Source organism: Miniopterus natalensis, chromosome X (genome assembly GCF_054644295.1).
Source record: "Miniopterus natalensis isolate mMinNat1 chromosome X, mMinNat1.hap1, whole genome shotgun sequence".
In the NCBI taxonomy this organism is placed as follows: Eukaryota; Metazoa; Chordata; class Mammalia; order Chiroptera; family Miniopteridae; genus Miniopterus; species Miniopterus natalensis.
The window spans coordinates 17,647,544-17,666,283 of NC_142103.1; the positions used below are offsets into that span (position 1 = coordinate 17,647,544).

Genomic DNA, 18,740 nt, shown 5'->3' on the forward strand with positions numbered 1-18,740 from the left:
CCTTTCCCTTTCCTTTCCTTTCCTCCCTCCCTCTCTTTCTCTCTCTCTCTCTCTCCCTTCCTCCCTCCCTCCCTCCTTCCCTCCCTCTCACTACCTCTCCCCCCATTCCCCTCTTTCTCAAACCAATAAAAACGATAAACCCAAGGTATGATACCTGAATCACAATGTCCCAATCTGTCAACAAGGGGTAGATAAGAGTCACACCTATTAATGACTTAAAGTAATTTCTAATAAAATTGCAACAGAAACAGATAACTAAATTTATGACTGACTGTCTTTAGAAGTCAATACTAATGCAGTCATGCTAAATCACATTGTAACTTACTTTTTTAAATTCTCATCCGAGGATATTTTTTCCATTGATTTCCAGAGAGAGTGGGAGGGAGGGGTGGGGGTGGGGGAGAGAGAGAGAGAGAGAGAGAGAGGGGGAGAAAGGGAGAGGGGGAGGGAGGAGGGAGGGGGAGAGAGAGAGAGAGAGGTCAATGTGAGAGAGACACATCGATTGGTGCCCTGACTGGGGCCGGGATCAATCCTGCAACCGAGGTACATGCCCTTGACTGGGAATCGAAGCCTCGACCCTTCAGACCTCGGGTTGATGCTCTAACCACTGAGCAAAACCAGCCAGGGTGTAACTTACTATTTAAAGTAAACAAACAAGATGTTGGGCTACAAGCCAATATTACAAAAATTAATGTGCTAAAATGATTTTGTAAGTTATCTAAAACATCCAATAGTGTACTAATATTAAAAAGTAAATGCCAATAACTTTATATAGCTTACTGTATATAAAAATTAGAGCTCTAAAGAACCTGTCACAACCCTCCTTCTTAAAACATTTAAATAAATCAATTCTATTATCAGTGAATTGATTATTCAGACTTTGAGATTCATTACTTTTCTCATTCTGAGTTTATTGCTGAGCATGAAAGATGGGCAGAGAAAGAAAAATCAAGCTATATAATTTATTTTGTTTTTTTAATTAATTTTTTACTGTTTGATGAGAAAGGTAGTTTTAAACTAATCACTGAATTCAGGTTTTGGTATAACTGGGTGCTTTTAATTATTCATGTTTTCCCTCAACATCACGAATAATAGAAAATTGAACATATTTTGGTAAGATTTAATATTAAGCACTTTACTTTATAAATCCTATTTATATGCTTTATGTATGTGAATTTCTACTTCTGCATTCTTTAATAAAACATGTATTAAAAATTTGATAAATGTTTTTAAAATATGTTTTTATTGATTTCAGAGAGAAGAAGGGAGAGGGAGAGAGAGAGAGATAGAAACACTGATGAGAGAGAAATATCAATTGGCTGCCTCCTGCACACCCCTTATTGCGGAATCGATCCTGCAACTCGGACATGTGCTCTGACTGGGAATTGAACCAGTGATCTCCTGGTGAATGGGATGACACTCAACCAACTGAGCCACACTGGCTGGGCAGATTTGATAAATATTTTAGAAAAATCTCAAATACCTAGAATGCTAACCTATTCTGTAGGCCAAATTTATTATTTATTATAAAAAAGATTATTCAATCTTATTTATGTGTTAAATAGTAATTACTGACAACGTGATTTTTCTAATTGCCTAGCTAGTGAAAATGTATTTTCCCTATTAATTTGACAGCCAACAGAGGTTTGATTAGGTGGAAAATATTAATAACTACCACATGCATTCGTTGTGACTGGTAGAATATACCACTGGGGAAGAAAAAAAAGAAACATTGTGTTTCCAATTAGTGGCTTGTAGCCAAAATATGAATCAGAGTTATACCAAAAAACCCAAAAAACTCCCCTCCAAAACTGAAAAATCAAACATTGTTGCCTAAGTAAACGACTGACAACAATCTATAAAACAATTACAGAAAAAAAAATCTGGGATCAAGACTTTTTGATGAGGCACAGAAGCCCAAATCAGCAGTGGCTTACCTCTTGAGGGGTTTTCCCTTAGGAACAAAGAACATACCTTTAAAATGCAGTTAGTAGTGTCTAGGATTCCAGCTCTTTCAGTAGCAAGGTCATTTTCTGACCTAGCTACCATAACATAGTCAATTCTGTCAAAGCTTAGAAAGAATAGCATAAAAAATATTGCTTTTATTATTTTAAACAGTAAATTATATATTCCTAAGTGGCAGAAGAGTTACCCTCACCATTCTAATAATTCACATTTAAAATAAAGCATCACAAATGTTTACAGTTTACAGAAGGAAAGTAGGAAAGAAGCTAATGTTCTATATCTCCATTCAAAACCATGATCTAATTACCATTAATTAGTGAAGTTCTAACTTTTGCTGGCTGTCCCTTATCCACCCTGAGCTAACTTTACTTATTTGTAAAATTAGGCTAATAACTGTGCTACCTATCTCACAAAAATTGTCCCTCTATCTCAGAGACCTACAGAATAATCAGAAGAGGTAATATGAGGGAAAGTACTTTGAAAACTAAAGTCCAACATTAGTTGACAGTATGGTGTTATCATTTTTCACATGTAACATGTAGGACTATAATATTTCTTATTGTGAACACATTTATCCCTGGGGAAAAAGTTGGTAACAAGGAATTGATTGTAGCATAACTGGCAATACTTCCCAAGGCTTCACTGTGTTTTGTTTTTTAAAAAAATTAAATTTATTGGGGTGACATTGGTTAATGCAAGGCTTCACTGTCAACATTTAATATTTACTGAGTACATGATGTTCCCAAGTTATAAAGGTCCCATAAATATAAATCCAAACCACTGTCCTTGCCTCAGCCCCTTCCCATTTCCTCCATCTTCATTCTTATAGGAACTGGTATGTGTGGGGGTGGGGATCAATTTTAGAGAACCAGGAAGTTCCAAAGTAGAAGAAAGTGTGAAGAGTAGTGAACACCATAGAGCATGCTTGCCTACTCACCATTCCTATCACCAGTTAAACCTTTTTATTGCCACTGAAATCTTTTGTCACTGTTACACATCAACTGCAGACATCTCTATGCTGGGAAATAAGGCAAAGTTTAAAAGTCAACAGTCAAGAGCTACGATCTAGGATAAAAGAGGGATAGTAAAGTTCACTTAAAGGAAAAAAGACTGATCGCAGTCATTAGCCTTAATCTCTAAAGCCAGTCCAATAAAGATAAAATACCAACTCCAAAATACTGACAAACCTACTTACTTTCACTCAACAAAGGTACTAGTTCTATCAAGCTATCTATTCATTCTGCTCATCTATCATCCACTAATCTGCCCCACCTGTTACACTAACCAATCCCACTTACTAACGCATCCACTATATCCAATTTAATGGATATTTCCCTTACTCTTTCCCAAAGACCCACCCATTATATTTCATTCATGACTGTCACTTCTCAGTTGTAAGGGACAATAACTTATGCTAGAAAATCTCTGTACTAATAACATTGGATAAGCTAGGAAAGAGAAAGTTGGAAGTGAATGGGGTGGAGATAGGGCTGGGGAAAATGTTCAAGCCACCTGCCATATCAATTTGACATGGTAGATAAACATATTTTAAAATAGAGCTTTTAAAAACACATACAAATTGTTGATACTACTGCTAATAACCAGAAAGATGATTCCCTCAGTCTTTTAATTTAAATAAAAATTTTCGGGAATAAGTTTAAAAGAGGACTATGGATATTAAGTCATTCATGGCTAGTCTTTCCAATTCAAGAGCAATGACAAAAAGAACACTCCCCTTCAGACGGGACCACAGACATGGAAGCATGAAACAGACGGACAGATCTCAGAGGGAAGGTGGGAAGGAGAGCAGGAAGAGATTGACCAAAGAACTTATAAGCATATATGCACAGTCCATGGACACAGACAATAGACAGGGGAAGAACTTCGGAGGGGTGGGAGATGGGGGAAGGGGTGTAAAGGGGAGAAAATGGAGGGTATCTATAATACTTTCAACAATAAAATAAAAAAATAGAACACTCCCACCTCTTCTCTTTGCCTACTCAATAACCAGGATGTCTGCTTCTGAGAAAGTGAGTTTGAATAAAGCTCTATATTCTATTTATGGCTCTCTAGAAAGCTTACCTGTGGTTCATAAGAATGTCCACAGTTCAATGAGTTGGTACTGAAATAGTCTATTACTATTAGTGTTGGTCAAGTAGGTCTTACACAGGTATGGCTTGCACTGTTACAGGCTGCCTACTGGAAAACACTGTTAAAGTTTTCTATTAGAAGTTTCTAAAAATTTTCTGCTTCACCCTTGGCCTTTCTTTTCTTAAAACATTTATCCTTCCCCCTTCTCTTCCTCTTTAAAATTTTAAGGATTAGGGCCTTGTGGAAAATGTAAAACTTTTTCTGCTTTTAAGACTATTTGTGCAATTAAAATCAAGTTCTCCTTGGGGCATTATCAGAACTTAACCACAGTTTTGAATAGGATACACTAGTCTTACAATGAAACCATTCAAATCACAATTTCAATACAAATTCAAGCCAGGAAGATTTAATGTAATCACTTTACGAAGTTACAAGCTTACCACATAATCTTCTAATTCAGAAAGATAAACACTTTTTGAAAAGCATACACAATGTCTTAAGACTAAAATTCTGATTTAAAAAAAAAACATTACTTATTGTTATGTATAAAAATGGATACTGAAATCCACTAAATCATTAACAGATTAACCCCCTCCAATTCAGTTAGACCAAGAGATTAATTGTGCATATTTACAACTTATTACTACAACATACAACATTAACAAGCATGAGCACCCAAAACAAACACTAACACAGACATTAATATAAAAACTCGCCCGACTGGGTGTGGCTCAGCGGTTGAGCATAGACCTAGGATCTAGGCGATCGGGGGTTCGATTCCCGGTGAGGGCACATGCCCGGGTTGTGGGCTCGATCAATGACTCTCTCATCATTGATGTTTCTGTCTGTCTCTCCCTCTCCTTTCCTCTCTCTGAAATCAATAAAGATATATTTTAAAAAAACAAACTCATATGTCCTATTTCTTCAATAGTCTTATTTTTAGCAAGACAACTAACATTTATAATTTAAAACTTTTAATTATATGAATTCTGAAGTCTTTAAGAGATAAAAGGATGTATTGTAAAGTAAACAGACTTATAATAAAGACCTATATAACTATTCAGTCTTTATTTTTCTTTTTCTGTTTATTCAAAGGCTGCAAAAGAAATATAACCTTTCATATTAAATTTCTAAACAGTTTTCCCAAGTTTGAATGAATTAATCTAAAGGCCTAACATTCTTTCTACAACCTACAGAAATCATTTTTGTTAGAAGCCAGATTATTTGGTGGCTGTTGATGAATCAAGCTGCTTTTAAGTCACTTCAGGTAATCAGTGATAATCTGGAGTCTAAATCACATCTGCAAATATGTTTCTTAAATGGTCACTCTTGATCTTTCAATTTATTCTAGTTGATATTACAAAGGATAGCAACTGAATGCCAGTAATACAATGCATTCAATCTTCAAGACAACGACTAACAATGGAACTGAGAAAATTAGTACGAGGAAATTGTTTCCTAAATGTGTCCTTGTTAAATTCTGTATGTTTAAAAATGTTTGGAGACAAAAAGGTTTTGTGGACCTAAAACCAACTGATCCTGATGGAATGCCAAACTGTAAACTGCCTGACAGCTGTAGCTGGTAATAAAACGCTAAGATCTGAAGAGCTTTTGCAGAACCTGATTATATGGTAATCATAATATCTGAGAGAAGGCAAAAGAGCTAGAAGAATAACTGATAGGTAGGTTGCTATAGTAACCAAGATACATTTGTATACTGACTGGGGAAAAACACTGGGGTTGCCATCAGGTATGAGGCCCATATTATGTCTTACGTGCTTTTTCCTCAATTTTGAATCATGAGATAACAGACTAACACAAAGACTGCTCAGTTTGAAATAAGAGAATGAACAGGGCTCTGCTCTGAAGAGTAAGGAAAGCACCCAATTAAAGGTTTAGCTGGTTAACAGAATAACATCCAACAGATAGAGGGGAAGAGATCTCATGAAAGTTGGTAGAAATTAGCTTAGCACTGGGTAGAAAACAGAAATGTAAGTTAATTATCAATTCAAGTTAAATATCAAAGGACATCATGAAGTACCTGCAGTTTTTATTACTTTAAATTTTGAAGTATTTCTTTGGCCTATTAACTACTAATCTCTTACAGAAAGGTTTATTTAATTCACTGTGTAGGTACATATCTAAAATAATACTAAATGGTGTGATTTGTCGTATCTCAGTTATTCATGTCCCAGGGAGCAGCCTTATAACCTGCTCTCTAAATAGTCTGTAGGGCTACCATCACCACCCACACCTCCATTCATCACCTCCACCCTCACCACCACCCCCTTCCTCCACCCATACTACCCCAGGAAGTAATAACTAGAATTGCAGGCCAAGCATGAGGAAACAAACAGCCTCATCAAGGGGCTTCCCTGGCAAACTCACCTGACTTTGTCAAAGTTAAAACAATGAACTGAAGAGAACACATGGATTGCTGTGTAATGTGTATGTTACAAAATAAGTCTCAAATATCAACAATTGGAAATTATCTTCTGTTTGGTAGGATCACCGCTGAACTGTCAACATCCTAAAGCTATCTAGGTTTTTAACATTTAAAAAATCAAATTTTATCTACCCTACTTTATGAAGTAGATTATCACAAGAACAGAATAAAGTTTTCAGTTTATAGGAGTTTATACAGATTCAAAGTGAGCCCCCAAATTTCTATACTGCGGCCACTGTCCTACTTCCATAAGTCATCAATTGACAATTGGAGGCCACTAAACTTAGAACTTGAATTTACTAAAAAATATGTAGGTTGTTCCCCCCCACTTCAATATGATGTTACAGGGGTGTGATAAAACAGCATTTACAAATATATTCCTATCAACCCACAAAGCCAACAGCAATCAAATATAATCTATGATTAAATACCAACCCATAAACAGCCATTTTTTTTAGGAATCTTTCCACAAGTAACCCTTATCAGATAAATATTTTTTATTGAAACTTGTATCAATTTTCAATTCAGAGAGAAATGTTTCTGATGCCTAAGTAAAGTGAGAAGCTGAGTTTTCACCAAAGGAAGCTGTATAACTTTTTGTTTTTTAAGATGAATTCTTCAGGAGAGTTGATCTCCATTCTCATGGTTTAAAAATCAAGATTTCACCATTACTCCAATCTACAAAGATAGACTGCATCTGACACTAACTAGATTCCTAACAAAAATAAAATAAAATAAAATAAAATAATAAAATAAAATAAATAAAATAAGTAACCACCACTGTTTCTAGATCAGCTATCCTGAAATCTTTGTTCATCCTGACCTGGAGAAAAAAATCAGTGGGCAAAATTTAGGATTTTAGAACAGTCAATGTCTTCTCACAGCAAGGCACAAAAAAACAGAATCACAGTAGATGAGAGTATACCATCTCAAGAGCCCTGTCTGGAGCAGAGATACCCAACAATACTTTTTCTCCTTCCACAGACAAGGCACCATGGAATAAATGAGCAATCCAGAGACTGGGGTTCTAGTTCCCAGTCTGCCACTAATGAGCAATGTGTTACTTCCCTTCTCTGAGCCTAGGTTTCTTCCAGTTAAATGGCAGGGCTGGGCTAAATGATCTCCCAGTCTTTCTTCTCTAAAAATGTTACCATTCTATTCTTTCCAGCATCTCAAAAATATTTTTGTTTCCATGAAATTAAAAAAATAAATAAAGAATGCTCAAAATGTCACATTTATTTTTATAAAATGTTCTCAGTGCCAGCCTTTAGTATGCATATGTATAATCCACAAATTAGCAGGAACATTTATCTCATATAGAATCTACCTAGTAAATCTTTAATTTGAAATCGATGGGTCTTGCATCATGTATCAATCCCATCAAGTCTGTCCAACTAAAAACTAAAAATCATGGAAAGATTTCCTAAGAACAACTGTTTATCAATAAAGGCACACTATTAAACCTCAATAAGACAGACTTTGAGGGTTGGAAGGGTTCTCAGAATCTCCTCAATTTAAAGATGAGGAAATGAAATGACTCATAGTCCAGGGCTTTTTTCTGCTATACCACACTTCCTCCTCCCCTTCCTGCTTCATCAAAAGACAGCATGGTAGCAGAAAAAAAAATGCTAGACTGAAACTGATCTGGATTCTAGTCCTAACTCTGCTATTGATTTGCTGTGGCACCTTGGACAAGTCACTTTCCCTCTCTGGACTTTGGTTTTCACAACATTTTATATGAAGGAGTTTAACAGCATGTCCCTTCTAGCTGTAGCACACTATGATCTTACAAAATTCCTATCTGACAAAACAAAATACACGTTCTTGAAAGAGAAAGTGGGAACTTCAAGTCAAGAGAACTGAAAAGTTTGAGCTGCTGGTTTTAAATAGATGCATCAGTCCAATTCAGTAAGTTGGTCCTAAAGTATTGGAGGAGGATATTCTCTACGCACACACACAGTGTGAGGCTGCCATGATGTATTAGAAAAAAAATACTAGAGTAGGAGTCTAAAGAATTGGCTTCAAATCCTAGCTCTGTCACTTACAGGCATTGGCTCCTAGGCCAATTTATTAACCTCTTTGAGCTTAAGGTTCCTCATATATTAAAATGGAAAAAAGGATAAGAAAATCTGACCCAAAATATCAATCAAAATAAAGCACTATAAATGTGGAATATATTGCATAGCTGGTCAAGTGGAGACGATCAGTCACTGCGGAACAGTAGGTTGCACTGGAATCAAAAGTCTTCCTATAAAAATCTGGGCTGATTTTTAACTTATTAAATTTGCTTTCAAAGAGCAGAATAAAGCTGAAGACACCATTGGAGGGGAAATAGAAAAAAAATCAGTATTAGGAAATGGATTGTGTACTTGGATTCCACTGATTAACAAAAATGAAATAACTGTCAACTACCTACTCAGTTTACTACAAGTTTGGTGAAATGGTCTGTGTACTCTAGAGCATAAAAAAGCAAGAAACATTTATTTTTTAAAGTTTTTACTCCTCACCCAAGGATAACTTTTTATTGAGTTTAGAGAGAGAGGAAGGAAGACGGAGAAACATCAATGTGAGAGAGAAACCTTGATTAGTTGCCTTCCATATATGTACCTGGACGAAGATTGAACACTCAACCTGGGTATGAGCTCTGACTGGGAATCGAACCCATGACTTTTCAGTGTACAGGACAAAGCTCCAACCAACTGAGCCACAGCAGCCAGGGGGCAAGAAACATTTTTAAAAGTGCCCAAACTCAGTCTGTTAACCTCTTAGAGTTTGATGGTGTGCTACTCTGGTTCACATTAAAGGACAGAAGGCATTCTGATGACCACGTATCTGGTGACACCATCTGTTTCCACAAATCAAGATTTCTCACTGCATTTCTAGGTTGGTTGGTAACCAGCCAAGTCTCCCCACAGTACCTTATGCAAATGACCAAACGAGTTACAAAGGATAGAGGATATGTTAATTATGTCAACCTTTTTCTGTCCTCTCAGTAAAGCTAAGTTCTTTTCAGATGCAGTTTTTCAGGTGAGCCTAATTCTCTTCCAAATCCCCTAACTATTATAGGATGAAGCTGTGAAATTTAGACTGACACAGTAGTTTTATCCATAGGGCTCAACAGGCTAAACATTTGGGCAGGTTAGAGTTAAAATTAGAACACTGGGTCCCAAGAGAGATATTTCTACTTTTCACCTAGTATCAAAGGATCAAACAGCTTGAGAAGCTATATTGTCCCAAGAGGGAAGAAATGACTCTATCAATTCTATCAAAATGACTCATTCAGTTTAGACAAGTTAAATAGCTCTAAGTTCTGCATACTTCCTCCCAAAGTAAGCACTGTATGAAGTTAATTTTGTTAATTCCAAGAAAGGAAGGAGAAGGGAATAAACATCTGAGTTCTTTCTCTGTGCCAGGTGCTGGACTTGGCAGTTTACACAGGTGCTGATATGACTGTCCTTCAAAATTAAATTTGTTTTATTCATTATAAAAGAAAATTATTCACACAGTTCTAAACTGATTACAATCCTGTACATTGATTGTTATTTCCCTCCCCACTCCACACACACACACACACACACACACACACAAAAGTATGAAAGAATTAGGTTTTCATTTAGCCTGAACTGACAGTTCATTACTTCGAGGAGAAAACCACAAAAATAAAATTTAATTTCAAGGGGATCCATTGTATTTGGAAACCCAAATGTACTTTCTATCCTTTACCATCTAGCTCTGAACTTGTTCAGATACTGAATTCAGAGGAGATTCAGCGCAAACTCAAGATTGGCCATTGCCACCCCCCAATCCCATAACAGTGATATTAAGAAGGTTGGTGGAAACACATACATCACCAATTTACCTACATACATTTCTTTGACTTTGTTGCTGTAATTTTTTTTGGTAATACATTATATATTAGGTTTTAGAACAACTTCTAGAATGTACGGATAACTTCATTTGCATCAAACAAGGTCTTTCTTCCAAGGTGTGAGCTTGAAAATTGATGGCAGTTGACTCCTGGAACCATATTAATGCCTTACATTAATATACAAATTTTACCAATTCTCAAGTTCTTACAGCATGAAAAAATATGTTACTGCCTCTAGTCCCACATAAGTCCGTAGAAGAGTTCAGCAAAATCGCTATAAACATGATTCCAACTTTGAATAGTGGGGGAGTGGGTAAATAGAAGTCCTAGTCAAGGGAAGCATTCCAACTACTGTACTTCCTACTCAGAATCTCTCATATTAATCACCACTAAAACATCTTGCAGAATTAGGTAAAGAGGACAAAACTGTGGCTCTCCTTCCAACCACCAGATTACTCAGCACTTGTTTGTATCTCTGTAGTCCGTTGTGTACATTTCTGTGCGGCTACCTTGTAAGACTGCGTTCTCCCTAGTGGTAAAGGACCTTCGGTTTCCTTCGCCTCGCGGTGAGGTGGTATTTTAATAAAACACTGTTGATCTAGATAGAGTACATCAGCCAAAGGACTTTCCTCAGTAAACACCCAACCCTTTCGGCCGCTCCTTTTCTGTGCCAGGAAAAGAGGACGGCAGATCGGGAGTTACAGCTACCTCTAAAACGAATTGGTAAATTAGCGGCAAAAGAAAGGAAAAAAACGGGAAACGCAATTTCTCCTGTCACCGCTCCTTTAATCTAAGGTCTCCAAGGCCAAAACGGATGTTTCAAAGGTAAGCTCTGAACCGCACAAACACAAATCGCCGGCTCTCAGGCATGTCACCTGTCCCACTTCGCAGAAAGCTGGGCGAGACGAGACAGGGGCTCCGAGAGAGCCTCTCTCACCAGGGAAAGGAAGGGGTTTGCCCGCGGTGGGCGATCCCCCATCCCCGGACTCACCAAAGTGCCCGAGACCCAGGAGCAGCGGTGGCTGACACAGCGGGACCTGTGAGGGGTGGAGGGAGAGGCACAGGGGACGCCGGGGGACCACGACGCCAGGCTTTTCAGAGCCACAGCTACTTACCCTACAGGGTAGCCGCTCCCTAGGTGCACATCTTCAGGGGCATCAAAGAATTCCTCGGTGTCGCTTTCCGACGCCATTTATAGGACACACCCGCGGGTGAGGGGGCCGACGCCGCCTGGGAGGGTGACTCTCGTCTCCTCCTCGTCGTCCTCCACCCCGGCGAGACCGTGGGGAGGTTGGTTCTGTGCGAGGATGAGGAGGAACGGACAATCTGGAGTGAGGAGCCGGCTAGAAGCAGGGGGGCGCAGTCAGTTGCCGGGCTGCTGGAATTACCGGCAAAGCGGCAGTCTGTGGAGATGAGACGGGGTTGGTCCAGGGACTGTTGCCGCCGCCGCTGCCGGCAATAGGTGTATGAGGAGAGCGAGAGAAGAGGCGGTGGCTCTCCTCAGAGGGGGAGGGCGGGCGCGCAGACTACAGCAGCTCCAGTTTCTCCCGCAGCAGCAATTACAGCAGCTGCAAGAGCTAGTTGTCCGCAAAACACGGACGCGCACCTACCCTCGCGAGATTTCGGGCGGGGGCCGGTAAAGCGTGGGCGGGGCGAAGAGGAGGCGGGGGCGGTTCCAGAGAGGCAGTTCTCGGATTTCTTCGGCCCAAGAAGCCAATCAAAACGGCGCAAGCGCGTTGAGGGCGTTCGGTGAGGGCCGGAAGTAGCCGAGAAGGGTGGGGCTGAGCTCCATTAGGGAGGAGTCTAGAACCTGAGCGGGGGCGGTGTGGTACTGGGGCGGTGAGGGAGCGTGCCCTGTAGTCTATGGGGGTCCGGCAAAGCTTTTACCCACCAACTCTGAAGATCCTGAGAGAGGCATTTTCAGAGGGGTGATTTTGAGTCTGCTTTTTTTTTTTTTTCTTAAGAGAAAATGCTCTCGGGAAACGTTGTCACTGTGGTTTGTATTTACATAGTCTTAATTTATCCAAGCCAGGAATAGCCCACTCCAGGGCATAGGCAGGTCCGCCACCTCAAGCGTTAACGGAATAGCGCGCCCTATTTACTACAAGATCTCTAATTGAGATCCTTATATTTGGTCCTGCCGGCCACAGGGTGGGGTCCATGAGAGATATGTAGGGAGTGTGCTAGTTCCATGGGGTAATGATGGATTTATTGCTGGAGCTGAGCCAGTTAAGGCCTCCGGTTATTTTTTCTCTACAAATATCCGTTGCTGCCCACACCTGTGAGAGAAATTCTTATATACTGGCCAAGATGTGCGTCAGTCAAATGGTAAATACTATATACTGGCAAGTAACCTTGCAAGGCTAAGAGCAAGTGACTAAATTCTCATTCTCAACTGCCCAATGTCCAGTGTTGAAAATAGGTACTTTATAAAAGACTAAGATGTTCTTTCCTAAACAACGGATTGTTGACAATCAAAGTGATAAGATTAACTTTCTATATGATTGTGATGTACATTTATTTCCCCCACTGACATGGCAGGAAGGCTCTCTGAGCTGTTTGCGCAGCCTCAAGTATTGCTGGAGATGGCAGCAGAAAAGATTGGCTTGAGACCAGGAGCATGGCCACAGAGTGGCTGGAATAGGACTCTAGATTCCTCCTTGTAAAGCAACCAGGAAAAGATCTGACTTTGTCTGGCAGACTTGTGTAAAACCAAGTGCCAGGTACTGTATACTGTAACACCCCAGGGAGTTCAGGGAAAACGCTGCATATTTAAATATAGTAATATTTCTTGCAGCAAACCATATAATTATTCATAAGGAGTTAATAAATACCAGCAAATAGCGTCATTCATTTTAGGTCAGATACTGCCAAATAAGTTTAGGTTAGATCAATTTAACTATCAAATAAGTTACTAAAAATACAAAACAAAAATTTTTGGTTTTCAGAGCATTTTGGATTTCCGAATTGTAGGCAAGGGCTTTGCAAACCATTGTGAGGATATGACTTTGGTCACAATCCAGTAATTGTTACTTTTTATGTGTTTTAAACATGTTAATTTCACAGGTATAAAAATGTATCACAAAGTACTAACTTTTTATTTTGTTGCACACTAGGAAAGATCATTTTTTCTTATGAATTATGGAGAGATATAAGTAAATAAAATACTTGAATTTATTCTCTTCCTAGTTATCTAATAGTAAGTTTATGTTTGCCTTAAAATTTAAAGTTTGTTATGTACTGTTTTAGGTGCTGAAAACAATTCAACGATGAAGAAGACAACTTAGTTCCTATCTCCAGGAGCTCACAGTCTAGCAATGAAGACAAATATGGAGTCCTAATTTGGTGCTTTTTTCACTGTACCATACCACCTCTCTTGGACCTTTTAAGGTACCTTAAACATTTTATACTTAAGAAAAAGTAAAAATAGAATAGGAATGATAAGCTGATAATATTTTTAGAGTTAATAAGTTGTCTATTAAATGCTTTTATGAGTGGTATGAGAAAGTGAATTTTAAAACATACATACCACTTATCATTCTTTTTTAAAAACTAAATTTATTGGGGTAATATTGGTTAATAACATTATATAACTATTATCCTTTTTAAAAATGTGAAAAGGTGTGTTTGTTTTACCTGAAAAATCTGTTCTTGAGTTTTAAAGTAGCAGGTTTTAGGTTTCGTCCAAGGCAGTGGTTTTGAAGCTTTTCTCCTTACTAGAAATGAAACCCGTTAATCAAACCTATTTCATGCAAAAGTTCATATGTCATAAAAATAAAAACTTCTTTAGTTGAAGCAGGGATAGTTCAGATCCCTGTCTGTGTGGCCATCTCTAAGCCTCCAGATACTGCCCCCAAGGCTTCATTAATAAAAAAAAGGAAGTGAAAACTATTTGTCCAAAGCAGGGATTGGCAAATTATGGTACACTGGACAAATCTGTCCTGCTGTCTGTTTTCGTAAATAAAGTTTTACTGGAACACAGCCAGGCCTATTTCTTTATGTGAGCCCCACAAAGCCTAAAATAATTACCCTCTAGCAATGTACAGAAACATTTTGCCAACCCTTGTTCCGTAGGATAGTATTTTCTAGGGTACCCCAGAACTGAAAGTACTGATTATTTGAATCAGTTCCAAAACAGAATCATATTTACAGATAAAGTGAGGATAAAGCCTTTTCCCACTTGGCTTGTTCACAATGGCTTTATTTTTTTTAAATATATTTTTATTGATTTTTAGAGAGAGATGAAGGGAGAGAGATAGAGAGATAGAAACATCGATGAGAGAGAAACATCAATGATTGGCTGCCTCCTGCACGCCTCTCATTGGGGATTGAGCCCGCAACTCGGGCATGTGCCCTGACCAGGAATCCAACGGGTGACCTCTTGATTCATGGGTTGATGCTCAATCACTAAGCCACACAGGCTGGGCATAATGACTTTAAAAACTACACAGGTCTAAGACTGAGGTGGGTTTAAGGAATTTTTTGTGCTTCCTTATCAGCATAGCATAAACTTTACTTAGGAGTTCCAAAAGCTAGAGTTTAGAACAACTTTGTGGGATGTTTGCTCTGTCCTGTTGGTGAGAATATAAACTTCCAGTATCTTTGGGGCCAGTTTTGCTCCAACCGAGGGATAATCACTCAGAACATCAGTGACAACACTGTAATTCAACACTGTAGTCTTTTTATGTATAGGGTTAGGTGATTTGAGATACAATATCGACATGAAAAGATTTAATATTGAAATCTCTGTGAGAGTTTTTATGGATTTTGAAGTATCGTAATCCATGAAAAAAATCATTTTGAAACTGGCCTAAATTTGTCAAGGCCAGGATAAGTTTCTATAATCATCAACCATCAATTATCTGGCTGAAAGGTCAGTTGTGTTACATGTTATAATAGTAAATCATTTTTACTTGGCTTTGGAATGTTTATCTTTTTCAACTCCACCTCACCTTCCTAATGATAGTTTGTTTATGTTAATATTAAAATGAAATTTCAATTTCTGAGCACACAAGAACTGAAAGTTAGAGAAGATAGTCTACAAATGTGTTAAGGGACACAGAACAGCCAACCTGAGATTTAAAATGTGTTCCCGTTGTGTGATGGAATATTAAATAGCCATGTATTACTGTTCAGGACTCTGGAAGAAAGCTAACTGGAATTATCTTAAGCAATAAAAAGGGAATTTATTCACTTGCATAATCAAATACATACTGCTATAACATTTGCCTATTCCTTTGTGATTAATATATTAGAGAACAATTTGAGCATGAAGTAATTTTGCATTTGCTTATGTGAAGTTTTGTTAGCCAGAAACACTAGATGAAAGCAGAAAACTATACCCAGCTGAATTAAGTCATTTAGGAGTACACAAAGCACGCACACACACACACACACACACACACACACACACACACCTCAAACATCTACTAGCTACCTCCGTTCATTGTGTCTTGAGACACACCCATCCACATCTAGTGTTACAACTTTCCCTCTGATTTCAGATAACCTTCCTTCCATCACTTTGCAATAACTCACAAACAGCATCCCCTCTGATACCCATTTCCACAAGCAAATTTCACGTTTTTTTTCAAAATAAAGTGCTATATTTATTGTAGTATTTATGTATTTCTTAACCATTTAACATGTGTAAGACTCTGCTACCATTTTTATTAGGGTTGTATCTTTTTGTGTGTGTGTCACTTACAAAGTTTTTAACCCAATTTCCCCCATAAAGCCAGTGGGTTTTATTGAACAACATTGCATAGTGCAGTGATTTTTAAGAAAGCGTATATTGCCTTATGGCAGTAGTGACTATATAGTCCAATGCTGAATCCAGGGTACAGATATATCAATACTCTCTCTTTGTTTTTTAATTTATTGATTTATTTTAGAGAGAGAGGAAGGAGGGGGGAGAGAAACATTGATTTGTTGTTCTGCTTTATGCATTCATTGGTTGATATTTGTATGTGCCCTGACCTGGGATCCAACCCACAATCTTAGTGTATCAGAATGACACTCTAACCAACTGAGCTATCAGCCAGTGCCAATACTCTCTCTTCTTGTCCACATCTCATCTCATCTTGGTTTATCTCTGCTTCTTTCTGTACTTTGGCTTCAATTTTCCTAATCCAGACAACTTCTTTCTTGTAGTCAGCAAAGATGGCTATAAGCAACTTCAGTTTATAATATCTTAATAAATTTCAGTCCTACAGGATGTGAGACATTCTCTCTCTGTGTTCATATATTAAATCTCAGGGATGATCCATGTTGATTGGTCTTAGGAAATCCCTCTAGCTAAGAGCATAGGGAACTCTTATTTGTCAGGCCTGGGTCAGCTGATTTCCTGCTACACACCATGCAGGGAGCTACTACTGTGATTGTCTTCCTCACTAGGACCACATGGAGTATGTAGTGAATTTTTTTTTTCCCAAGAAAGCGTTACTAGCAGACAGGAATAATGTGCTAAGCACAAATTACTAAAGGTTCAGTCTCTATATTCACTGACATGACAAGAACTCATGGTGTGTTAAATGAAAACAGTTATAAAATACTGCATGTGGAATAATCCTACTTATGTAAAATTACTTATCTATATATCTACATGTGTATATAAGCCTAGAGAATTCTGGAAGAGTGTTCACAAATCATTGATGGTGATTCTCTTTAGTTGCTGATTAAAATAATAGTAAGAGGTTTGTACCTTATTTGTACCTTTATATAATGATTGAATTTTCTATAGTGAATATGTATTACTTTGCAAAGAAGGAGAAAACACTAAAAGGAAATATCTAACCAATTATATACAAGGTAGACTTACATACAATTAAGACCTGAGATTGGTTACCAATATAATGCATGAATATGAGTCCTGGGCCTAGTGCTTAACTTCTGGAACTTAGCTTAACTTCTTACCTTCTGGAACACGGATTATCTTCTGGAGCAGTTTAATAAGTGCCACTAAGAAGCTAAACTTGGAAAAAATACCCATAAAGCGAATCTTGCAATGTAGTTAGTCTACAAAGTAAAAAGTCATATTTTCTGCACTGTAGGCCTATCACACAAAGAGAATGGTAATGATAATTTCCGAAGCATCTGTGAAATGATGGGCTGATATGGAGCTTCTATAAACAAAGTATAATATTAGAGGTTCATTTCTAATCATATGGATTAAGCATAATTTTGTGTTTCAAAACAATAAGCAGTATATATGGCTTGATCTAAAGAGAGAGAAACTAAGACATATGAACTTTATGCTTCAGAAAAATCACTCCAGGTAAAAAACTGGAGAAGAGATTGCTGAAACTTAATGTAATGGCAAACATTTATGTAGAAATATCAATCATCAGACCACTGTGCACGTGCACACATACGCTCAACAGCAACAACTAGAATTTCATAGATTCTTACAATTGGAAGGGACTTTAAAGGTCACTAGTCCTGTGCTCACTTCAGCAGCAAATGCACTAAAATTGGAATGATACAGAGAAAATTAGCATGGGTCCTGCACAAGGATGACATGCAAATTCTTTAAGCATTCCGTATTTTCAAGTATTTCAGCAAGATCTGCTACAGAAGCTTTGTTGTTTTATTTGTTTGCTTATTTTTATTTTTTATTTATTTTTTAAATGGTAAGCACATACTTTTTTTTTTTTTTTAATATATCTTTATTGATTTCAGAGAGAGGAAGGGAGAGGGAAAGAGAGAGATAGAAACATCAATGACGAGAGCGTCATTGATCTGCAGCCCACAACCGGGGCATGTGCCCTGACCGGGAATCAAACCCCGATCTCCTGGATCCTAGGTCGATGCTCAACCGCTGAGCCATGCCTGGCTGGGCTGTTTGCTTACTTTTAAATTTAAACTCTTTGAAGCTTTGGATACTTAGGCTTTAGAGGGAGAACCCATTTTTCAATTATGTTGGCTTTTTATAAAGCCTGAGTTATGTAAGATTTCAATAAAAGTTTGCTACCAAGATGATTGCTTTATTGAATAGGTCACTACTAATTCCCTTAAATATTGATATCTGCTGTTTGTGGAAACAATGTAAATTCTACCTAAATGTAAAAGAAGGCAAGCCTCAGACCAGCAATAAAGTATTCAATTTGGAAACATTATTTTATTCTGTTAACCAAATTTGCTAAAGTTATTGTACCTGTCCATTTAACAAGTTAAATGAAAAAGAAAAGCTATTTTATAGTAAAAAAAGTGGTCACTAGTCCCAGCTTCGTATCTGATACCTGAATTTCTTTTACAGACTTCCTTAAGTGGTCACTCAGAGACATGGAGCTTACTATTAACCCAGTCCATTTTTTGATAAATGTTAACAAATTTCTTCATTATATTTAGCCCAAATCTGCATTTCTGTAA

The 18,740-nt window shown here is 37.8% G+C and overlaps 2 protein-coding genes and 1 non-coding gene across 5 annotated transcripts in view; 2 read left to right on the top strand and 1 right to left on the bottom strand.

Annotated features, from left to right (window-relative positions):
* The window catches only part of WDR44 (WD repeat domain 44), a 76,093-nt gene extending 64,231 nt beyond the window's left edge, over nt 1–11,862 (bottom strand). Inside the window, exon 1 of the mRNA XM_016202707.2 lies at nt 11,486–11,862. Coding sequence (XP_016058193.1) covers nt 11,486–11,562 — 77 coding nt within the window. The 5' untranslated portion in view covers nt 11,563–11,862. The remainder of the gene's footprint in view (nt 1–11,485) is intronic.
* Nucleotides 11,863–12,302: 440 nt separating this feature from the next.
* The window catches only part of KLHL13 (kelch like family member 13), a 325,110-nt gene continuing 318,672 nt past the window's right edge, over nt 12,303–18,740 (top strand). For 2 of the 3 annotated variants that reach the window (XM_087829330.1, XM_087829332.1), the window contains exons 1-2: nt 12,304–12,366; nt 13,620–13,760. The gene's annotated coding sequence lies outside the window, so the exon portion shown is untranslated. Of the gene's footprint in view, nt 12,367–13,619; nt 13,761–18,740 lie in introns of all 3 variants that reach the window. The other variant, XM_016202711.2, reaches the window with a different exon arrangement.
* LOC148090424 (U6 spliceosomal RNA) lies at nt 17,813–17,919 on the top strand. The gene has a single exon (XR_015713807.1). It is a non-coding gene; the product is annotated as a U6 spliceosomal RNA (small nuclear RNA).